Source organism: Ambystoma mexicanum, chromosome 4q (assembly GCF_040938575.1).
Source record: "Ambystoma mexicanum isolate Mex_15411 chromosome 4q, UKY_AmexF1_1, whole genome shotgun sequence".
NCBI classification, from domain to species: Eukaryota; Metazoa; Chordata; class Amphibia; order Caudata; family Ambystomatidae; genus Ambystoma; species Ambystoma mexicanum.
The window spans coordinates 392246355-392271920 of record NC_090928.1 but is presented as its reverse complement, the minus strand read 5'-3'; the positions used below and the strand labels follow the sequence as shown (position 1 = coordinate 392271920).

General features: G+C 46.4%; 1 protein-coding gene across 1 annotated transcript in view; it reads right to left on the bottom strand.

The window, feature by feature from the left end:
* The window catches only part of MTR (5-methyltetrahydrofolate-homocysteine methyltransferase), a 1960411-nt gene that overhangs the window by 1804619 nt on the left and 130226 nt on the right, over window positions 1-25566 (bottom strand). The window contains exon 3 of the mRNA XM_069607970.1: window positions 18544-18633. Within this exon, the coding sequence (XP_069464071.1) occupies window positions 18544-18633 (90 nt within the window). The remainder of the gene's footprint in view (window positions 1-18543; window positions 18634-25566) is intronic.

Here is a 25566-nt window from a genome sequence, read left to right as displayed (position 1 = left end):
GAAGCAACACAGATTCGGTCCCTGGGTCCGCGCTTAGAAACCTCTGGGTGTTTAAGCATGTTATAAATACGCAACTAAGACAAAAACAATTACGCAACAAAATAAACAAAACCAATTTCTTTAACAGCGCCTCGATGCCCTGGGGCTGTGTGAGCGCTTTAAAAAAAAAATGTAAATAAAAAAAAGTAAACCCCTTTCCTTCTTGGCACTGTATTTATTCTTCCTATTGCTAACATGTTGATTTTGTGTCAGGCACGTGTGGTTTATGGAATGGCATTAAAAACTGCTCAAACTGAAACTACTTGGCAGACGGCACATCCAACAGTGCAAGACCAAGATTGCGCAGAACTTGCTTACTGCAGCCTTTCCAAATCAGATTGAAAAGCCCACTTAACGGTATGAACGGTATACCGGTATAAACAAAGTGACGGTTATTATTGTTCAATTAAGTGGTTCACGGTATCTTTAACGGTATACCGTAATACCGTTACATCCCTACAAGGGTCCATTTGATTTTCTGATGCTCTGCGTTCTTAGGTATATCAGTAAGGCGGGAGGTAATAGAGGAATAGCTCGGAATAAACTGTCTATAATACCTACCCAACTCTAGGAAGGTCTTCAGATCTTTCTTTGTCTTGGGTACTGGGGTATCTTGTACCACCTTTACTTTCTCACTTTGGAGCTGAACAAGTTCATTCCCTACAAAAAACCCAAGATACTTGACAGCTGACAGGACCAAGTGACATTGTTTGGAGTTTGTGGTAAGACCTGTTTTGCTTAATGCTCCGACTACTGAGTACAAATGGTGTAGGTGTTCTTCCCATGACCTACTGTGGATAATATAAGCCCCACAAAAAGAGGAATATGGGCTGTGGACTAAGTCCATTAACCGTTGAAATGTGGCTGGTGCCCCGTGAATGCCAAAGGGTAATACTTTGAACTGGTACAGCCCAACAGGAGATGAAAATGTATTTTTCTCTCTGTCCTCCGGATTGACAGGTACCTGCCAGTAACCTTTAGTCAGATCGATCATGGATATATGATAGAAGTCATTTATAACGCGCATGGACACATGTATTTCTAGGCGTGACAACACAAGGGAATGGGTACGGATGTAGGAAAAGACAACAACCTTATTAGGCCTTGTGTCATTTAGATTGTGCAAGTGCGTTAGCGCAAAATGCAGAGGAAGGTGAAAAATGGGAAGCGCAAAAAAAAGAAAATGGTGGAAGGGGGTGGCGGAAAAAGTGTAATCAGGGCCGCAATTGCTCTGAGAAAGTGCAGCCTGAACAGCACAGTCAGGGTAAGTGCAAGGAGGCGGGGGACTGTAGAGGTGACAGTTGCAGCCCCTAGTGCAAGACAACCCCGGAGGCAATGCTGGGGAGAGTTGTCAAGAGGAGAAATGTACCCAGTGAGACACTGAGGGTAAGCAACCAACTAGTCGGCGCAGCAGACAGGTAGGTCCGCAGGGGAGGGAGGGGGAGAAAGCAGAAGACAAAAGAAAGGTTTTGAGCTGCTGCCAGAACTTCAAGTGGTCTGTCGTTCCATGGGGAGGAACCTGCCGAGGAAAGTGATCTGCCCCCTACTCTGCCTGGAGAAGCACCTGACCCTCAGAGTTGGAGGCAGCAGAGCCAAGGGCTCGAGAAGGAAGATATTTAGGAAGAGGGTTGACTGTAGTGCGGTCCCCAGCTGGCGAGAAAGCCTTGTGGATGATGCAGAGGGACTTGAACTTGATCCTTGCAGCCACCAGGAGTCAGTGGAGAGTTTTCAGGGGTAAAGTGATACGGTCCCTGGGCTTGAGGCCAAGGATAAGTCTTGCAGTCTTGTTCTGGATTAGTTGCCGGGGGACGGAGAGTAGAGGAAGGCAGATTGAGAAAGAGGCTGTTACAGTATTCCAACCTAGAGAGAACCAGGACTCGAGACAATGAGCTTCAGTGGGAAAGTGAGAAAAGGAAGAGTGGAGAAGAAAACGGCAGTTCCCAATCGATCGATCAAATCTTCTTTGCTTGGCATAGGAGAACTATTAAATTGGGATACTGCGTTGGCCTTTCTGAATCCAAAACAGAACCTCCACAACCGATCTAGCTTGGCTACAAGCACAAATCAGAGATATGAGGGGTTAGAAATGTAAGGCGGAAAACTTTGTAAGAAGTTTTCAAACTTTGCCATTTTATTAAATAAAAAGGTTGGATGAACACCTCACTATCCTTAACCTGACGAGGATTTCCCTACTTAAAGTAAACTAAAGAAAAACACTAATAAAGGATATTTGTCCCTTACACTTATACATTCAACCAATCAATAAGGAAATACATCTCAGTTCAAAACAACAAAATTAATATAACAATTCAATTCATAATATGACCAAAGTCCTGGCTTATAATCTGGGTGAATTCCCCTTCTTCAGATTCAAACAGGATTCTTGCTCCACAGTCAAAAGGAAATAAGGAAGTCCTGGTTTGTAACAAACTTCCAACACCGTTCTTAGCAACTTCAACTGCATAACAGAAAGTTCTAACACAAAGATAAACCAAACAAAATAGAAGGTTCTTTTTCTTCTTTGCATAAGAATGAGCCTCAGAATTATCTTCTCCAGTAGGCAACAACAATTGTCATTGTCAGGATGATTTGCCACAACTGAATGCTTTTGAAGAAATGCAACTACTCCACGGCAGGTTTATACAGTTCTTCCTTCAGCACCACAATAAAATATATAATGTCTTTGTTAAGACCGCTTTACAGCACTTCAACGGCTACCTAGTCTACTCCAATGCCAGGCCCACTTCTTCAAAAGGTTTGCCATCCGGGTATACTCCCCTGCCCGAACAGTGGTTCACAATGTGCTTTAGTGGTAACCTTCAACTTGGAACAGCTTTATAACAACTTCACAACATTTGTTATTTTGCAGCATTAGACTGTCTTTTCAGATCTTCAAAATCAGTATTTTTGTCCCATCGTTTTATCTTCGGTTTCTTTACAAAATCCCTCTCTGACTTATCCAAAGAGATTGCATCTTGGTAGTCCTTGCACTTTGTGAAATTTGAACAAATGAATTTCTGTCAAAGCTACCCAAAAGACGGTCATTCAAATAGGAGCACAGTGGGTTATTACTTGTTTCCATAATTATTTTATGCAAGGGTAGACATCTTTTTATGTATTGGGCCCACTATGAGACAAGGCCCAATTCAAGTCGGATTGCGCCGATCGGAAATGATTTAGGAAGACCCAAGACTGTCTTCCAAATTTTACTTTCCAATCGATCTAAGATTCTTCCATTAGAAAAAGATATCAGTTTGCACCCATATAATATCATTGTTGTAACCTCTAGCTTATATATTTCTATTAGTGGTAGAAGAGAATAGGCACATAACTTTTTACAGTACCTTCATCCGTTAGATACATGAGCTAATGCTTTTTGAACTTTATACTGATTTTTTTAGCAGATCGGGAATCCCAGGTAATTTATAGTAGATACTTGCGTGACCAATGTCTGATTTATTCTTTGAGAATGAGCTTGAGATTTACGTCCAGTAGTAAAGGCCATCGCATACGATTTTTGGAGCTTGATTTCTAAATAATTCTTTCCCAAATAAACCTCTACTCCATCCAGGAGCCTTTGTAAACATCTTCGGTTTGTGATACATGGGTATCCTTCAAAAATATTTCCCCACACTTTTCCACCTCCCTTAACTGGATTTTCGGAAAATGGTAAAACACGTGCTTCTCTATTTTTGAAGAAGAATCCAAATACAAATGTTCACGTCTTAACATCTTCGGTTTTTGAGATATAGGTATCCAAAAAAAAAAAAAAAAAAAAATATCACCCCCCTTCATGGCCCCCTTAAGGATGAAATTTCCAAAAATTGTTCCTTAGTGGGTGCCAACATAATGAAAAAGTACCTTCCAAATTTCACATTCCTAGGTTAAACGTTTGAGCTGGACCTTGATGAGTTAGTCAGTCGGGACTTTTTTAAAAAATAACTGTCAATCCCCATCTGTTCTTGTTCTATCACTTTCTGGGAGTCTGGAATGTGTTCCACGAATGGCTACTTGGGTCATAAATATTTACTTGCACTGCTGTTCCAGAACGGCATGCAAGCTGTGCTTAGATTTGATTAACCAAACCCATACTTTGATTTTGTTATGAATTTGCAACGCTTTAATGTCTATGTGTATGCTTTTTATTGTACCTGAAAAAAACAAATAACATTTTGAAAAGGAAAAACAGCCCTTCCACGCCTACCTTAGAGCTGATTTCTGGCCCCATCACATGTTCCATATTTGGAATGGCCTCAGACCCAAATATGGAATCTGGCACCAACACACTGGAATGGGGTGCCCCATGCAGTGCTCTTATACAAGGGATGTGGGGGATGTCTCTATATTGCTACGGAAGAACAATGTACAGTCTGCACAATACAATTATCTGAGGTCTTAGTAGTGCCAAAAGTCCTTCAAGAGTTCTGCTGTTTCCCAAGATGCCTTGTACTGAACATACTCCCTTGTGGGTGAAAAACAGGAAATATTATCTAAAATTCCCTGTGGGAATGTTCTCAGCAAAGTGAGATCTAAAAAGTACTCACCTGCGTCTTTTGAGTGTTTTTCTATTTTTATTTTAAGAGTTTTGTCTGTTTCAACCAACTAATATGCTGTAGCATGGGGACATTTTTTCTCTGTGCTTTCCCTTTTAGGTCGGAGCCATACCATTGACCCTCCAAGGACAGCTCCCCACCACCAGTGATAGGCTGTTCTTCTGTGTAAGGTCAGTTTTTGTGTTACTACAGAGTTCATTTGGAATTACCCCAGGCACAAGTAATGGCTTCTTTGTATCTTATATGCTCCATGCTATTTTTGTGTGATATACACTATTTCTGCTATTAATGGTGGAGATAAAAATGCTACTTTTAAAATACCTTTTGTACTCCCCGACTGTTTCCTTGTACCTACATAAAATCTGCCACGTTTGGTGAAAGTGGCGGTGGGCTAAAATGACAGGCACCTCACAGATCTCAGCCATTTACGTCTGGCGCCAGAGAGTTTTGCAGCACCATCATCCAGATGGGGTAACACTACTGACAGTGCTGAATCCCTCATGAAAACATGAAAAAGAATTTACCCCGCTTCTTCAGCTGTAGACCCCCGTCAGTTTGGTGGCAAGACAGATATTTCTCCAGGCACTTATCTGGTGATAGTGATGGGCTTCGATGTCGCAAAGCTGGTTTCCAGGGCTTCTAGAATTTTCTTCTAATTTTCCAATCAGACTCCCCAGAGCAGTCTCTCTAGATACATCTGGAGCACCTCTCCAGATAATGGTGGCCTCCCCCTTGACGCTGGTCATGTGCAAGTCTCTGGTGTTTGCTGGGCAGTTCCAGCCTTTTCATTTTATCAAGGATTCCTGTGCGTTTTCCACCACCTGCAGTTGCGAGACAGCTTTGATGGTGTGGAGCAGCTTGAATATGGCACAGCTTATCAGTTTCAGGTCCTCTAGTTGCAGTCCTGAATTTTTTATGCAAGCCTTCATCCAAAGTCAAAGCTTTCCATATATAGAGGGTGCTAGAGACCCGACCAAGATGGCCGCTCCCTTGTGAGCTCCCGCGCGGCCTTTTAAAATCCTTATTAATCCTGTTTATTCCGGCAGTATAACACCCCCCTCCTCCCTTCTCCCTTCTCCCTTCTCCCTTCTTCCCCCCCCCCCCCCCAAATCAACTATCATCGCTTCAGCCAGTGTACAGGGAAGAAAACCAGCCATGCAGAAGCCGAATCCAGAGACCCTGACCATCTAAATCCCGCTTCGCGACGTCCCCGGACGGCTGGGGCGCCTTTAAGGCCGCGAGAGAGAGCTTTGGCAGCCGCAGCGCGGCCCAGGCGAGGCCGCGCTGAAAAGCGGGAGAAAGGAGTAGCCCGCTGCCCAAGACGCCAGTGCTACAGATCCCGCACCGCCCCGGCAGCTGAGAAGCAGCATCCCGGAAGAACCTCGCGGCTCCACAGCCCCCTGCCGGCGAGCTACACAGTTGCATCCTGACGAAGCGGCGGCCAAATCGAAGGAGCGGAACGCGGGCGAGGCCTCACCAGGTACGGCGCACGCTGGGGGGGGGGGGGGGAGGCGGCGCGGCTGTGCCCAACGACCCACTCGGCATTATCTAGCAAGAGGCCCCACTCTGGCACCACAGTGACGCACCGCAGGGACCATAGAACTCCGAACTGAACCAACTATCCGGAGACCCGATAATCCACCGTCCCCGACACTAACCAGGACGCATATGGCGGGCTGAGTGTCCGGCACAGGCCGTCCCTGCATCTCGCAAAACACTGTTTAAGGGCACAGGAAACCCCCATCTCGGCCGCCACACGACCAGTCAACCAACAGCGCTGTCCATCCGTACCCGCAATGGGGAAAACCGACAAACAACAGCGCAAACTGAACTTTGACGCTGGAACTTCGGCAAAAACCCCAAGACACAGCAACGAACCAGAGTCCCTGCCACACATACTACACCAAGAGAACGACAATACCCAGTCCCTCGACATCAGAGCACTGCTGCTGGAACTGAAATCCGGTATCAGTGACCTAGATAGTAAGCTGGACGGCCTTTCGTCCAAGGTTGATCAAGTCCAACACCGGCTGGACACCCACAATGAACGGTTGGATGAGGCAGAGCAACGTATATCGACTTTGGACGATGGGGTATCGTCTTTTAATACCAAGGTGCTGTCTCTCGAGGCCCAAATGAAAATAATCAACACCAAAAACGAAGACCTCGAAGGGCGCTCCAGAAGGAACAACATCCGGATAGTGGAAGTAAGAGAGAAACAACTACAAGGCAAAATGGACGACCATGTTGAAGAAATGTGCAAATCGCTCTTCAGTCTGTTCGTCGTCGAAAGAGCCCACAGGACACCGACGCTAAGACCCGCTCCCGGAGCCCCCTCTCGCCCAATAATTGCAAAATTACTCAATTATAAGGACAGAGATTCGATACTTCGAATGGCCAGAGAGAAAGGCGAACTACAGCACGATGGCCATACCGTCCACTTTTATCCGGACTTCTCCCCAGCCGTCCAGGCACAAAGGAGGTCTTTCACAAACACTAAACAGAAACTACGCACGAACCAGATACCATACTCGATGCTGTTCCCAGCCCGATTGAGAATACAACAACAGGGAAAAACCCAGTTTTACCAAACACCCGAAGAGGCAAATATGTACCTAGACCGGGCAGGCTGTTGACCACAAGAGAATAACCAGGCACGAGCTCAAAGAGAAAGGGCCCAGAGGAACCCTCCATAAACGGACTGAAGCAAAAGAACACGACACACAGCAACAATCGGCGCTGCCGGAACGCAAAAAAGACGGTTAAAGAACGTTAAGGCCGCGTGACTTGGGAAGATCCAAGCGCCCCTAGCACAGCAATGTTCAAGTTTTCAAATTACAAGTTAAAAGAAGGGGGATCCACGACGAGCCAGTTGGGGGTTGCTCGTGAGAAATGGGAGGGAGAAGCACACAAGTTGGGGTTAACAAGTTGTACAGCACCCAGGACACCCCACATGCTCCACTCAAGAGAAGTCCACACCACAAACAAAACCGGCCCAACAGGGCCCACCACCCCCACCCGTTAGTAGCTAAATGCCACGATCCGCACGTGCAAAGAATTGAAAACACGGCGCCTTCATCGTGGCCACATGGAACATTAAAAGTGGGAATCAACCAGCGAAAGTGAGGAAAATGACTCAATACCAACGCCGGCACAAAATCGACATAGCGTTTATCCAAGAAACACACCTACGCCCGACGTCCGAACACCCCTGGGCCAAAGACTGGGGATGTCACCGCTACTTTGCCTCTTTCTCGTCCTATGCCAGAGGAGTGGCCATAATAATCAATAAGGCAATCAATTTCAAACTAATCGCTCAAAAAAAGGACACAGAAGGCAGGTCGCTCAAGGTACAAGGAACGATTGACAGAGAAGAAATCACCTTAGTGACTTCATATGGGCCGAACACAGATGGTCCCAATAACTTCGACTGTGCAATGACCCAACTGAGCACGGTCAGTCGGTCCACGATCATATGGGGTGGTGACCTCAACACAACCCTAAACCCAGCCAAAGATAAATCGCATTACCAAACAGTGACCCCATCCATGGCGTCCCTACAAATTACTGAAATTTGCAAAGCCTACGACCTCATTGACATCTGGAGACACCAGAACCCAAACACCAGCGACTTCACCTTCCACTCCTGGGTAAACGGAACCAGTTCGAGAATAGACTATATCCTCGTGTCCTGCCACAGCCGTCTACAGTGGAACGACTGCCATATCCTACCGAGAACCCTGTCAGACCACTCCATGGTGTCTCTAACCTGCAACACCGCACAAACAACCAAACCTCGACCTCATTGGAGATTCAAGCCACGAGCGCTGCAAGACACAGTCTTTGCGGAAGAACTCCGAAGTGAACTAGAACATTTCCTCGACTCCAACACAGGTACAGTGCCCTCAGCCAGGACTCTGTGGGAGACTCTAAAATGTACCACCACTAATGTTTCACCAGAGGGGTCTGCATGACGAAGGAATGCGGAATATTAAAACTTTTGCAAAGGGAGTTGAACACCAGCGAAGCAAAACTCAAAGACCTTGAAGGTGCTCTCCTGATAAACAAAACTCCACAATCACTAGCAGCAATCAAGAAAGAATTAGAAGTGTTCCGCGATGCAGCTGAAAGGGAAATAAAATTTCTGGACAGACACCGCAAAATTCGTCAGTAGGTGAAGGGCAGCAACCCGGAGCTCTCCTCGCGAGACTCATAGCTGCCGACAGAAAACCCACAGCGATTGAGTCAGTAAGGGACCCAACAGGCAATACCGTCCACTCGAAGATCGACATTGTTGAAGATTTTCGCAGATTCTACCAGGAACTGTACGACTCCAACTACTCCGCCGACCAAACAGAGCTGACACGATACCTAGATGAAATAGAACTTTACTGGGTCGACCCAGAGCTCAGAGAACCATTAAACGCCCCCATTACCATTGAGGAGATACTCAAAGTCATCAAAGAATTACCCAACTCTAAAGCACCAGGTCCAGATGGCCTGTCCGGCGAATTCTATAAACACTTTGCAGACCTTGCCCCGCTACTCCTCCAGGTCTATGACAAGGCCCTGACCAATGACCAGCTACCACCAATATTATACAGGGCCAACATAATCCTCTTGCACAAGCTTGGCAAAGATCCTATGGATTGCGGCTCATACAGGCCAATCTCGATAATAAATTTGGACAAAAAAATCTTTGCAAAAGTCCTAACCAGGAGGCTGATGCCCCTCATGCCCGCCATGGTGCTGGCTGACCAGGCGGGCTTCATCCCTGGGAGGAACACGGGATAAGGAGGATGTTCGGAGCAATTGAGGCCTTAGAACCGGACTGTCAGGCCGTGGCAGTACTATTAGACGCCGAGAAGGCTTTCGACTCAGTCGAATGGCCCTTTCTGTTCACTGTCCTGGAAAGGATGGGGCTGGGCAAGCGTTTCTTGCAAATGATTTCCCTACAAAAAACCAGTCTCCAACATCACACTAGGCGGCCACTATTCTGCTGATATCCACTTGAGAAGAGGAACAAGACAACAATGTCCACTCTCGGCACTTTTGTTTGCTTTAGTAATGGAGCCCCTAGCTTCCGACATGCGTATGCGACACCTTCACAGAGGCCTCTCTTTCGGCCCACACAAAATGGTCATCTCGCTTTACGCAGACGACATAGCCCTGTTCCTACAGAACGCAGATGAAAACCTAAATCCAGCAATGAGAGCGGTAATACAGTTTGGCCGCTTCTCTGGGCTGAAAATCAATAACAGCAAATCAGTCATCTTCCCGCTCACCGCCGCCACCACTGAATTTACTGACGACTTTGGCTTCCAGTGGCAACATGCACACGTAAGGTATCTCAGCATCTACATGTCCCGTTTGAGAGAGGAGATCATTCATGATAACTATGAAACCACAATAGACATCCTCCAAGCCAAGATCGAGAGATGGAAGTCCCTACCACTCAACCACTGGGGCAGGGTATCAATTGTAAAGATGATCATCTTACCAAAACTGTTGTACCTCTTCTCAAACATCCCTCTACTCCTCACACAGAAACTTATTGAACGCATAAAGAGTATGGTCCTAGATCTCGTCTGGGCCGGCAAGGTAGCAAGAGTCGCCTACTCCACACTAACCCTACCGGTACAGCATGGTGGATTGGCCCTTCCGGACATAGAACGTTACTATTGGGCGGCCCAGGCCCGATACCTCAGCCAATGGTACGCAACGCAGTTCATACGACCACATGTCCAGATAGAGAGAGCATTGGCGACACCGCACTTCCTTCGAGCCATAATCTTTGGGCAGTTCCCGGTCACTCAGTCCGGAATGAATCCTGTCGCCCCCACATATTCAACCTGGAAGAAAATCACTAAGGTAAACAATATCTCGGCCATATACTCTCCTCTCCTGCCAGTAAAGCACATTCCTGGTATCCCCATTACAACCGAAAAAGTCTTCCTGCTCTGGACAGAAAAGCTACAGGTGCACTCCATGGACGACCTCTTTCCGGAAGGGACTTTCAAGACGGCACAACAAGCCAGAGAAAGAGGAGGCAACAACGCCCTCGACACGTTCATATATTACAGACTACGACACTCGCTTCAGGCAATAATCGCAAATTTTCCTCAGCAACCACCAATCTGGACACTACTCCACTACACAATCCAAGCCCAGGGAGAAGGGCACCTGGTAACTAACATCTACAAAGGCCTCTTCGATGAAGCAATCCCACCCGGAGCAAAAGCCAAAAAGAGATGGGAAAAGACACTAGACAGCGCGATTTCAGACGAAGAATGGACCTACATCCTAAAACTCACCCATAGAGTAGAGATCAATGCGAGATTCAAACTGATCCACTTTAACTTTCTCCACCAAACATACCACACACCGTCGAAACTGCACTCCCAAAGGGACTCCATCTCAGCAGAGTGCAACCGATGTGGGACACCCACAGCTGACTTCCTTCATTTGGCGTGGTCCTGTCCTCCAGTTGCTACCTTCTGGAGAGCAGTACTCGAAAAAATCTCAGCAATAATCGAAACAGAGCTTGTCCCCGAGCCAAAAACAGCACTACTAGGCCTGATTCAATCGCTACCGAGCTCAGTTAGAAGGCTGACAGATCTACTGCTGGTCCTGGCACGAAGGAAAATCGCCTACACGTGGGGTAGAGGACCCCCTCCAAACGTACAGCACTGGCTGAAAGACGTAACTTTTTGTCAAGATGTGGAAACGGACTTTATCAAGACTATGCCATTACACGCATGCCGTCCGGACATATGGGGGCCGTACATCACATACCTACTTTCAACGACCGACGCTGCTGACTCAACAATCGGAACCACTGCAGGACTCAAATACCAGCCCGACACACAACGCCGGTGCCCCAGCAAAAGCACCACCTAGTTGATAACCTCTAGCACAATGACTCTTTTCAACATGATGGGCGAGGGGGGAGGAGTGGGTGGGAAGGGTGCAGTTTTCACAGTACGACCAACGTTCGGTCTCATAGTTTGTTTGTTTTGTTGGGAAAAAACCAATAAAGTTTAAAAAAAAAAAAAAAGCTTTCCATATATAGGGTTCTACAAGCCTACCATTTCAGTGGGTTGGAGGAGTGGAGCGGGAGGACTTTGAGGACAACAGTTCAGTAGGGGAGCACCATGGTCTCCTGTCGTCTGGAGAAGAGTGTGTTTTTCGCAGCCCTGCAGCCGTTGGGCACTCTGTGAGCTGGTGCTTGAGGAGCCGCCAAGGACCGGACAAGCACCAGCTCACAGAGGGCCCAACAGGAGCCACGCCTGCCCATAAAATAGCCATCATAACGGAACCAGGACCCCACAGGAGGCTCAAGAACATTGACGTTAGCCTTGATAAAGACCTCCAGGGTCGAAACACGTGTCGGCTGACCAACCAGGCGCACAAATGCCATCAAGTGTATATGACACTTATCAATGTACTACGATAAACTATCCAACACCATCACCAATAAAAGCGAAATTTGTATCGCACTAACTACTGCGTTAAAACAATTATTTCATTCACGGAAGCAAGATAACCATGAGAAAACCTACTTTATCTACTTACAGATACAGGCCTACCTTGAAGCCAACAATCTCCTTGGACTCATTCAGTCAGGTTTTAGACCTAAACACGGCACAGAATCAGCTCTGATAGACCTGAAAAATCGAATGGACACTTTAAAGACGAAAGGAAGGTTTCCCTCCTTCTCCTCTTGGATCTCTCGCCCGCTTTAGATTTAGTTAACCACAAAGTCTTATGTAATCATTTGATGTCAGCTGCCACTTTTTCACCGAAGCCACTGCCTGGATACAATCCTTCTTGAATAATCAATCCATGAGGGTCTTTTCACCAACTGCATCAGCTGAGCCTGCACCCATCACCTGCAGAGTACCGCAGGGGTTGTGCGTCTCTCCCACGATGTACAATATCTTCACCAAGCCACTTTTCGATGACCTTGACAACCTGGGTGTCACCTACACTAACTATACAGATGACACTCAGATTCTCATTACCATCACTGGCGATCATGACATTGACTCAACCTTGCTTAATAAAATTTACCTCATCATCCAAGCTTGGATGGCCACTCATGGCCTCTGTCTTAACGATGAAAAGACAGAGCTCCTTCTCATTGGCTCTACAGTAAAACTAAGCAAATTAAACAACCAGTTAAAATCATTCAACATTGCTGGTATAAATATCAAAGTATCCAAGGAGGAAAAAACCTTGGGCTTTTACCTTGACTCAGCCTTAAACCTGAACAGACAAGTCAATGCCACAGCCTCGGACACAGCTTACACCTGTAAATTAATTAATGATTGCAAACCATTCCTCTTGACAGCAAGCTGTAACACCTTGGATAGAGCATTAATTCTTTCGAGATTAGACTATTGCAATGCCTTATACTTCGGGTCGAGCAAATACAATGCTAATAAATTGCAAATATTGCAAAATAATCCTTTAAGAACTGCTCTAAGCATTACCAGAATGCAGCACATCTCAGCTGCCAGACGCAACACTAAGTGGTTATCTGTTAAGGACAGAATCAACTTCAAATCATTAACCCTCGCCCGCATAAGTCTTTCCACTCCGCCCCTAAATATTTACCAGACAAATTCTCCAAAAACACATTGGAACGTCCTACCAGAACCTTACACCCACATTGCCTCAAGGTTCCCAGATACAAGCTTCAGAAAGCAGGAGGAAGTAGCTTTCCTGTATTGGCAGCCAGACTATGGAACTCATTGCCGTAGTCTTAAGATCAGAACCGTCCTACAACAGTTTTAGAAAAATAAAACTAAAATATGTCTCTTCTCTCATGATGTATAATTTTGCATTATCCGGACATTCTTGTAAACATCTGTAATTTAACTCTGCAAATATGCAATGTAATGCAATAATCATAATATTGTAATGTAAATAATCTCATGTATATGCTTACCTGTATCTCTGCTCTATGTTTTAAAGCAAGCTTCTAATGCGCCCAGATACCTCCGGGTTTGGTGCGCTATATAAACAAAACACTGATAGGCAGACTGTTGAATACAGGGACTGCATACAGCACAACCCTCTGTTGATGGTACAGATATTGTTTTGAGGAGCTATTATGCTTTTTCAGCATCCCCAAAAATATACTCCTTTCACAAGACCCTGAGTTTGCCAGGCCGAAGAACCCCACCTTTACCCCACTGGCAATAAAACTCTCAACGTATTCAAAACTTTCCTTCTCTTTTCAGTTTAAAGTGCTATGTCTGTGAAGAGCAGAATCAGTTTTTATTTTTTATACTCCAACTTCACTTTCGCTTTCAGGATCCGTTCCTTGTGCTTCGTGTTGGAGAGTTTGATAAGCGTCGGTCCTATTCTTGAGTCCAACGATTTATTCTTCTCCCGCCGTTTAATTCTTGATGTAGACAAGGTCCTCCTATACGTCTAGCCAAACACCTCTGGAAGCCAGGTAACTGCAAATGTTATCGGATCAGCACCTTCTGCCCACGCAGGAAAGCCCAGGGGCCTGAGTTGCTTTACCCTGAACCACATTCTCCAGGTATTCCGTTGTCCTGTCCAGCTGTAACGTTGCACCACTTCCAGCACTTTACCTAGCTGCTTCACTGCTGGGACCATCTGAATGGATTGACTTTCTATTTCAGAGGTCTTTTGCTCCAGGGTTGAGGTTCTGGTTTCTAGGTATGCCACCATCTCATTCAAACGGTCAAACTTGCCCTCGAGTCGCATGTTTTATCGATGCAGCCAAGCAACGACATGAAGCTTTCTTGGGATGGCAGAGGGGCTCTGGATCAGTGTTCCGAAGTGGTCCGCTTGTTCGTCACACTTCGCAGAGCAAAGAAATCAGCATCCAGTTGTTACTTTTTTCCCCCCCTGAGGCCACCTTAAAAACCCTTAATTTGCAAAAATCAAATGTGGAGCCCCCACGCTGCGTCTCCCCAAAATGATCATCGCTTTTACTACACACACAACTCTCCTAAGTACTCTGCGCTGTGTGAGAAACCTGAAGGCAATCCCACAATCACTTACAGAGGATGTTCTGCTAAGGTGGCCAGGGAAAGGCCATTGCCCTGGTGGTGGACAAGTGAGGGAGGATCACCTGGGTGAATGGGGACTGGGGGGAGAGAAGGCCTGATGGTGAGACATGGTATCCCCCCCCTTTCCAAAAACTGACTTACCCAGCCTTCCCTCAACCCTCATGGCATATTTCCATTCAAGTCCTGTTTTCCCCTGTAAGTTTTCACCAAGTACTGAGAAGAGGAAGGAGAAACTAGGAGTAATACACACTTCCTCTTACAAACACCACTTTAGTGCTGAGACGAAGAGGGATATGAAGGTATCCAAGAAAAAGTCAGGCATATCCCATTAATTGGGCTAAGAATGGTCAGGAAAGACTAGCCAGCCACTCACACCCGAGGACCCTTAATAAGGCTCGGGTGTATAAAACCGGAGAAACATCCCCGCTGTGTTGGAACCAGACCAACGTGTTGTGGAGGAGAATCGTTGTGTTGGAGAGGCCCGCCGTGTTGGGAAAGAGGGAGAGGGGAGGCAGCGAGGGCTGCAAAAGTAACTGGGAGCAGGAGAAATGCAGTATGCATCAAAATAATCAGGCGGGAACAGCAGTCACAACGTCACCAACGAATGCAATAGTCTGCTTTCTCTGCTCGGAAGGAGAGTGAGAGCAACAGGAGCAGCCGCTGGGAAACCATGAGACACCAGTTAGTGTCAGAGGACACAGAGACCACAGCGTTCTCAGGGCTGCAGGCAAGTAAGAATCCCAATAAAAGTGAACTATATTGAATACCGAACTAAACAAACTACTACTTAAGCATTTTGAATACCAAACTGAATTAAAACTAAGTTTCCTGAACACTGAATTGAACGGAACGTGTCGTTTAAACACTATATTGAATACCGAACACTGCAAACAAAGCATCTTGAAAACCGAACTGAATTGAATTGAAACTACTAATCAAGCATGCACAATATTGTACTGTATAAAAAGTGCTATTTGAACAAGATCACAGTACGTTGAATGCCAACTGAACCTTTGGAGTTAGACATACGGAATGTCAGATTATGCACATTATGGGAAAAACGAAAGCATATGGAATATTCAACCATTGTTTAAGTATTATAACCATCATTTTGAGAAAGTCCCTTAAGCCCATGGTAAAGTAAAAACTGATGCAGAAGAGTGTTACAATAACCAAAGTGAATACAAGCGTAGGGAATCCGAAGCCTGACGCAGAAGAGCATAAAAAGGAGCCAAACAAGGTTAAGGGAAACATGGTTGCGCGACCTGTGGTGGATGGACCGTGTGGTCTGACAATTACACCTAGACCATGGAGGTTCCCACAGAGAAGATCACAGACATCACAAATCAAGTCAAAGAGAAGCTTAGGGTTTGTGGTTGCGTGTCGTGTGATGGGTGATCGTGTGGTCTGACAACTGCACTTCGACCAGAGAACCCTAATGGACATCAAGCAAAGGACATTGAAATGATTCCTGAGGAACTGTGGAACCTTTGGCAAAGCAAGTTAGAGGGTCGGTCAAGAAGACAGATTGTTTTCTTGTATTGAACATTACACGGATAAAAGCAGTGCAAGTGTTGCAGTGAAATCTTGTTGAAGGGACCTCAAGATATACTTTTGTGCGCACTATACTGTATTGAACTTGTGGAAGGGAAACCCAAGAACCCAAGAAAAACTGAGCAAAGAATACCTGAGACTTTATTTTTGAACATTAATCTGTTGGCCAACATCCCACACCACGTTTTCTTTAAATGTAAAGAAAAGCATAGGTTTTTGACACAGACTTTCCCTTAGTTTTTTTTTTTTTTTAGGTAGGAGAAATCCAGACATTAGATCTAGGGAAAATTATGCCTTATACTATCCTGATATTTTAATAAAACATTCTTTAAAACTTGAAATCTGTTGTCTGTCATCTCTTGATACCATGCCTGTGTCACAGCTGCTTGTACTGCAGGATCCACTCCCTTCACAAGTTCCCACAGCGACAATCTTGCCACACCCAGGAAAGGGCTACTCCATGCCATAAACCCTGTAGGTAGAACTCGGCTCACTGTGCCACGCCCTATCTCATGAGGGAGTTATAATCTTTCGCACTCTGCTGGTGGCTCGGGCGGCCACTGTTTCTTTGTCACTGCAGTGATTTTCCTCAGCGGATTCTGCCAGGTTTGCCAGCAAGCCACCTCGCTTTCATTTACTAAATTCAGCCCTACTCTGTATCTACACATGCATCATACATTCAATAACTCAGCCTTCCCCCTTCACTTTGATGGGCTTCTTATGCGGTTTCCATTAGGCTTTCCCTTCCATGTGTCCTCACTTCTGCAGCTGGCATTTCTGAGGGATCAAGCCGGAGTAGTGGTTGCTCAGACCACCTTCCTGTGCCTGCGGGATGTCACCAGCGCTCTACTGGCCGAGTGCCTATCATGGCAGCACAGTGTAGTCTGCGCTAGGCAGAGCAAGCAGATCGACCTATGCGCCACAATGATTGTGCCTCAGCGGAGTACCTGCTGCCCCCGAGCTAAGCCCACACTGTCTTCGCGGGTGGTCAGGCCGTTGCGCATCCTCAAATCAATAGTCTTGTTCTGACCAAGCCACCACTGTAGCGCCGGGCTTCCCCCTCCGATGTGCGCTCTGTGCTCAAAGTCTGTATTTGCCAAAATCAGCCCCCCATCCGTACTGGGTCCATAAACGGTGCACGGGTCCCACAGGCTGGTTTTCTGATGGAGTATGCTGCCATAGCTCGGGCTGGGTTTCCATCTTTGTCGGGAGCTTTACTCAGAGGCGGCCACCATCCACTTCGTGCTCTTGAGCACGAAGTGCCCCTTTCTAGTTTCAAATTATCACCCAATAGGCCATTCCTCATGACGGAGGCAGCCAGTTTGGAGTACAACAATGTGATCCAATCTATCAGAGTATAGCCCCAGAACCGTACCCCCATTCAATGCGGTCAAAGGCCTTCCCAGCATCCAGTGAGAGGGCTGCCACTTGGGCAGTTTCCGGTCTACGTATAATGTCAGGATCAACCTGCGCATGTTGACTGAAGCAGGTTTCTCTTTAACGAAGCCCGTCTGATTTGAGTCCAAAGTAGTGGCAGGATGCTTTCCAGTCACGGTACTAAGGCCTTTGCACGTTTCTTGTTGATAACAGTGCAAAATACATTTTAATACATAAAATGAAATAAGTAAGCATATACGTGAGTGGACAGTTACAATATATTTTAAAGTTACACCAGGGGTTTGTAATAAACCTGACTGACGCAGCTATATAGGTTTGGGTGGTGAAGAGTGTTTGTAGTGATTCCAAACATGGGGTTGGCGGGGACCAAACAGGTTAAGTGGATTTGCAAAGAAGGCAGCAAGCAGAGAAACTGCCTCATCTGACAGCCAATCATGAGGGAGAGAGGCAGGGAGCAAGTTTGTTGGGGAAGAGAGCAAGAGACAATGGCTCTGTTTTTACTGGCTGCACAGTGAGAAAACTAGGAGGAATAAAGCTTCCGAAACTATATGGGAGAGAGCAGGCAGCAAGAGTAGACCCTGGAATGTTGCAATACTTTAATAAAGCAATATTTTATCTTCAAAAGAAGTTGGAAATTGGATCAATGAAAATCAGTGGAAAAATCTCGAATATCGAGATCCTACCAAAAAAAAAATACTTTTTTGGCAGACCGGAATGTACATGCATACATCTACACATTGAAGCAAAAATCTCTGGCTCTGAAGGGATGCTGGGGGTCAGGAGTAGGGAGGGGAACTGGGGAAGGAGAGGGATCATAAAGGTGAGGGTGAAGAAAAGGGAGAGGGAGAAATGAACCTGGCGAGATAAAGAAAGAGTAAAGCGGAGGAGCAAAAGAATGAGAAAAGGAATATATGAGACACAAACAACTGCAGATTTAGAAGTCTTACCAAATGTTCAAGGCCATAGTCTCCTTGAGCAACACTGGTACTGCTGAATGTGTTGGTCTCAACTATATCGGCTCCAGACAGTAAATATTCCTGCAACAAACAAAAAAATATTCATTAATAAAATTGTCTTCACCCGATAGGAGATAAAGATTGTACTGGAGCCCTATAAGAATTGCTGACGTTGAAAATTAAACATAAGGCACATATTTTGTCATGAAATAAAGAGGAAACAATTACACATCTTAATCTAGGGGCCTCATTCCGTGGTGGGCGGTAAGGGATACCGGGCACCGGTAAGGAGACCGGTGCCAGTAATCCCTTACCGCCCAATTCCGAGGTCCCTTAGCGGGAACCGCAAGGGACGTGTGGTCGGACCACACGTCTCTTACGGGTCCCGTTAGGGGACCAGGCCGCTAATTACGGGCCTGCTATTAGCGGGCGCCTTCCCCATTCCCATTGAGCCCTATGGGGGCTCAAATGGGAATGGTCGGGTGAATGAGGACTTACCGGGACCGCACAGGTATGTCCTCATTCACCCAGACCGGACACGGACCCGGGTTTGGAGGCAGCCATGGCGCAAATTGCGCCATGGCTACCTCCAAACTCGGAATGAGGCCCTAGTTCTTTCTTTAAAGATATTTACAGAAAAAGGATGTTAAAAACCAAATATTACTGATGGCCCCAAAATTATTTTCAAGCAAATGTTAACTTCAGGAGCACGCCTTATAAATACTTAAGTGCTTGAATGAGCAGTTAATCTAAAGATGCATTTATTTATGTAGCACACAGGGTTGGGGAGCAGCCAATCTGGTTCCTTTTATCACAGGCTTGAACTACTGGCATAAGCCTACTTTTCCATGGAACCCAATGGCCGCTTCTCCCATCCCGCAGCACCATCTTCCCCCGCCCTCCCTTTCCTTTTTTTGGCCGATCTGACTGTTTTTAAAAAGGTTACATAACCAACAAACAAATGCCATTGCTTGGTGGTCCATTATCAAAAAAATGTAATCAAAATCAATACTGCCGCAGAGGGAAGACCCATTGGGTAACAACTTCATCAGCATATCGTGTACAGGGTAAAAGCCAAGAGAATAATGTACCATAATTTTCTGGAACATCCCCTGGCATTATCGCAAGAGACATGCACCTGTCCACCTCAGCTGTCCACTGACTGCGTCTTGGACGATCCGCTGAGCCCTACAGGGTGCAATAATCCTCATCGTCAGACCCAGTGCCACAGACATTTGTTCATACTTTATGAACCCCTGTCTCTCCCCAAATCCTGAGCAATGCTAGTTTCGGATCGCATGCACCCGAGACCCCACTAGTGGTGTCAACCTATGAATACACTTCCCCTGGAAGACTTGGATTTGCTCACATTACCATTACATGTGGAAGAAGGTTCCCCCCTCCCTCCCACATCTAAGACAGGTGTTACCGTCTACTATGGCCCAGTTAACCATCGTCGTTCATGAGTAGCATACCTGATGCAGTATTTTATATTACATCTGGCGGGGCCTGGAGGCGATGCCAACTTCCTGTGCTAACATGAGCGCCTCTACCCCACTCCTCAAGGTCAGTCCTTAGCCCCGAATCCTGTTAGTACCCGATATAGCGTTGAGGTGACCTTGGTAACAATACGGACAGGAAAGAGATTAGCTTCTAGGGGTGAACATTTCGGAACCTCAATGAGGGAAATCGGCAGGCACCTTCTAGCACCACTGCTTCTCTTGGCTACTTCCAGTAACAACTGCAGCAAAAATAAACAAACAAAAAGTGCATCCTGTAGGCATGAAAATAGTGTATTTCACACTTCCAAACAAAAGTAAATATTTGACTTTGGTGGGGTTTTGTGAGTTAAAACCTAAATCCACTACCATATGTTTACACTTAAGTCAAATGACATTTTTTTTCTTTCAACATATCTTTTTATTACAAGTTTTCAACAACATACAGCAAACAAAGAAATTGAGAAAGAAAATAAGTGAGGTTGGGGAGGGGGGGGTAAGGTGCGGGGAAGAGACATGGCAGATGTACTTATATGTATGGGTGTTCAGTATTGGGGTCGACCGAAAGTCTATGGCATCTGTTGGAGTGATTGCAGGGCTGAGGTCACTATAAAGTGCGGTTGTCCTGATTCTTTCTCTGTTCCAGGAATTTTAGTTCCTTGGGTGCTGTGCTAGGACTCTGTTTAATCGATTTTTGCCAACCACCGGAGGGTAGGGGGTTGCTGGGCCATGCTCTGTGTAGTCTAGGAAAGGTGCTGGGACATTGTAGAATTAGCTCCAGTTTCCGTTGCGGAAGGCTGTGATTTTTTTACGCAGCTGCTATTCCCAGCTTTTTGTCCAGCACATGGGAATTGCCGGGACCTCAGGGTGCTTCCACATTCTAGCTATGGAGATTTTTGCCAATGTGAGCAGGTGAGAGCATAGGTCCGCTAGCTGGCCAGTCATTGGAATTGTCCTTCGCCCGTGCCCCCCAGAAGGACTATCCCTGGGTCCCATGGGATCGAAAATCCTGTGATTAGCCGGATTTGCTCTAGCTTTCCAGAATTGTGTTGCTTTCGGTCATGCCCAGAGCAGTATGGAAGTTTAGAAGTATAGAAGCAGAGAAGGATGGTTTCTAGACTCGATTACAGAAGTAACAAGAAAGAATCTTACTCACGGAGCGTGGCAATACTCGGAAGAGAGTAGCAATGCGGGGAGCTGCTTGCTGTGATTCCAGAAATGCGGCTTGGGCGTAAGGGGGCGTGGCTACGTGCATGTTTCCCAGCGTAGGAAACACTAGACCGCCGCTGCTCATTCTTTGTACGGCCATGACATGGGGAGCCCGAGAGAGCGAAACGCAGTGTTATTGCATAACATGAGGGAAAATTGTCACAGTATGCCCCCTCTTAGGGTTACTTCCCCCCTCCCAGCTTCTACAGATGTTTTTGGTGGAATCGCTTCACTAGTCGTGGAGCATGAACTGCGGCCTCTGATTCCCATGTGCGATCGGCTGGAGTGTATCCTTTCCAGTCTACCAGATATTGCAATCTTCCGTGATGGTAACGTGAATCGCATATATCATAGACCTCATATTCGGGACCAGAGGAGGAAAGAATTGGTGACGGGGCGCAAGGAGATACGAGAATGGAACGTACTCCGATGATCAGGTTTCATGTGGGAGACATGGAAGACCGGATGAATTTGTGCCATGTTTTAGGAAGTCTTGAGTTTGAAGGCGGCTGCTCCGATAGCTGCTATGACCTGGAATGGGCCCATGTATCGTGGGGACAGTTTGGAAGGTCTGAGATGTCTCGGAAAAAAACGGGAAGACAACTAGACCCAAACCCCAGGTTTGATGTCTGGAGCTGGGGTACGATGACGATCGGCAGATCGTTTCACTCCATCTTGTGCTTCCTTGAGGCCCTTTCTAGCTGCATGGTGACCTTGACGTATTTGTTCCATAAGGAGATCGACATCCGGGAATTTCGCGTCTGAAAGCTTATTCTCTGGAAATGAGACTGGATGGAATCCATAAGTGCAATGAAAGGGCGAGGTCTTAATCTCAGAATGGTAGCGTTGTTGTAGGTGTATTCAGCCATAGGTAATAAATCTAACCAGTTGTCTTGAGCAGCCGAGACATAACTTCTTAAATACCCTTCCAGAGTCTGGTTGAGTCTCTCGGTCTGGCCATTTGTCTGAGGACGGTACCCTGAACTCAAAGCCTGGGTGATTCCTAAAATCCGGCAGATGTGTTTCCAGTATCAGAAAGTATATTGGATCCCCGGTCGGATATTATGGTCTCGGGTAACCCGTGGAGAGAAAAAGTCTTGGCTATGAATGTCCTGCCCATCTGAGCCGCGGAAGGAAGACTCGGGAGAGGCACAAAATGGGCCATCTTTGTATATGTGTCGTTAGTGACCATGATGGTGGAACACCCTCCAGAAGGAGGTAGATCCACCACGAAGTGTGTGGTAATAATTTGCCAAGGACGTGAAGGCAGCGGCATCCTATCCAAAGCCCCTAATGGAGAGAGCCTTGGTTTTAGTCTGAAGGCAGGTAGGGCATGACTCCACATAGCGCCGGATGTCACTCACTGATAGCCACCAAAAGTATCGGAAAATCAATTTCCCGAGTGGTTGCGAGTCCACGATGACCTGCTGTTTTTGAGTTGTGGCACATACCAAGCACCTCCTTTTGCAAGGATTTCGGCGGTGTGTATGCTTGATGTCCATGAAAGTAACAACCTTCCTTCCTCTTCAAGGCTCCCTGCTCCGATTTTGAAAGATGTCGCAATGCGGAAGGTCCCGATCACTGTTCTAAACGATTTAAAAAGTTTGGAGTCTTTGATACTCCCATGGCCAGCTGGGGAAATATTGGTTCTGATCTGAATGGGTCATTAGGAGTAGGTTCTTTACGAGACAGGGCATCAGCCTATAGATTACGTTTCCCTGGGATAAAAGAGAAAACAATCCTGTAAGGAGAGAAGAAATGTGCCCATCTTGCCTATTACAAGTCTGGGCATATTGGAGGATTCTTAAATTCTGATGATCTGTTCTGACCTCCTCAAAGGATCTTTTTATTGCCAACAACTCCTTCTCCAATATGGTGTAATTAAGCTCCGCTGAGGATAAGGTTTTAGACAAATAGGCTATGGGGCGTTCCTGATCTTGATAATCTTCCTGCAACAAAACCACTCCCAAGGCATACTGGGATACGTTTGTCTCGATGATGAACTTCTGGGTCTGGTCGGGCGTCATCGGTACTGGTGCGGTAGTGAACATCTTCTTGAGTGCATCAAAGACCCTTTGTATTGATACCGTCCAGATGTAAGGAACTCCTTTCTTTAACAGATTGGTTAGGGGTTGAGTGAGAGTTGAAAAGTTTGGAATAAACCTTCGGTAAAAATTTGAGAAACCAACAAACCGTTGAATATCCTTGCACGACTTTGGGACTGGCCCATCTCTTACCGCCGAGACCTTTTCAGGATCCATAGCGATACCCTGGGCAGACAGGATGTATCCCAGATATGTCACCCTGGATTGATGGAACGAACATATCTCCAGGTTACAATATAGGTGATTGATTTGTAGTCTCTTGAGAACCTCTCCTACATGAGACTCGTGCTCTGGAATGGATTTGGAGAACACCAAAATATCGTCTAAATAAACAATGGATGTAATGTAGTAGCAAATCTGAAAATAGATGATCCATAAATCTTTGGAATATGGCAGGTGCATTGGAAAGTCCAAAGGGCATTACACGGTACTGGTAATTTCCAAACAGCGTTCTAAAAGCGGTTTTCCACTTGTCTCCCGGTTTTATCCTGATAAGGTGATATGCTCCTTTAAGATCTAGTTGTGTATATATGTTGGCTCCCTTAACTGCCTACAAAATGTCAGGGATCAAAGGCATGGGATACTTGTCTGGGACAGTTAACTTATTCAAACCCCGAAAGTCAATACATGGTCTGAGTTCGGTTGTGTCCTTCATAGGGATAAAGAACAGGGATGCTGCCGCTGGGGATGTTGATTCAGTGATTAGCCCGTTCTTGAGACAGTGTTTAAATAGTCTCGATGGACCTACTTCTCTGTGGTTGAGAGGATATACATTCTACCGAAAGGTAAAGGCTGCTTGTTAGGGAGAATTCTCTGTTAAGGCTAATTTCCCAAACCTAGTGAGTCCCCCAGCAGCTTTGCTGGATTTTTGGGGTTTATTTTTTTCTCCTGCTAAGAGTGAGACTCTTTTTCTCCCACTCTTAGACATGATTTGAGATATCCTTTGACTTTGTAATGTGTTTTATGGGGTCTTTTCCCCATAGGGTTTCATGTGGTTTCTGGTAAGTGTGTTACACAGCACCCTCAGTGCAGTAACACAGGGGTGTCATAGTGACCCCCCAAACAGACTCCATACCCTGGGACTGACTACTGTCTCCCAGGGCATGTAAAGTCACCATTGACTTTACTAGTCTTGAATTGGGAACAGAACCAGTACAAACCATCATATTGTGGAAGTACTGGTAGGGGTAATTAGATTGCCCCTGGGTCGGTTTTTCGAGGGGGCACTGTGCAGTCCCCCCTCATCGAGTTTCTGGCTGGTGGCAGTGGTTACCACGCGAAATATTGCTTAAGAATATTTACTATGGGATTTTCCCATTCATTTTAAACGCACCACTTTTTGGTGCAATGTTAAAGATACCGCCGGGTTATTTATTTAATATTTATTCCCCGGTTGGGTCTTTTCGCCAGGACTCGGTTTTAAAATGGCGTCTGTGTTCGCCTCTGTAACTCCAAACCCAAGTCGAGCCCTTTGTTCCACTTTTTGGCAGGCTTCTCCACAGAAGCCTCCAAAAGTGGTGCCTCTCTGTCTGGGTCTACAGGATGTGTGGGAGGGGGGGTTTAGGCACCCTGGACTGAGTTGCCTCGGCAACTCGAATCGCACTCTTGTGTGATTAGCCCAGTGGTTATCATGTTTGAGTGACAGTTAGGACTGATGAATGGGGGTTTTCTGCATAAAAGCAGGGCTTTGGGGACTGGAACTTGAGAAGTTGCCACAGGACCAAAGAATCCGAAGCGGGAGAAGCTGAGCCGACCTGCAACGACGACACCACCGGTGGAGCCCTGCTGAACCGACTCACCACTTCTTCCAACAACAGAGGAGATCTTCATCCCGAAGAGTCTTCTTCCTTTGACTGGTGGGGATAACCAGTTTGCCCGCCTTTTCGCCTTCCCGGATCATCTCGTGGCCGCCTTGCCTGTGCCAAGCACCCCGGCAACCGGGATACCATTTTTTACCACTACCGCGAATAAAGGGGTAGTACCTTTTAACCGGAGAACTCCACGGCTGGTTTCTTCCCTGGCAGCGCAACGACCTTCAGCTTTCCTCCACGTCGAGATCTTCTCTTCCTCTGGACGACGCCGCGACTTGCACCCGCTGCCAGGAACAACGGCCCCCGCTGGAGGATTCTCTCCACTTTCAAGGTACTGTGTCCGCCTGGCCTCCCTCGCAACCGTCTGTGTGGGGTGTCTCTTAAATCCTC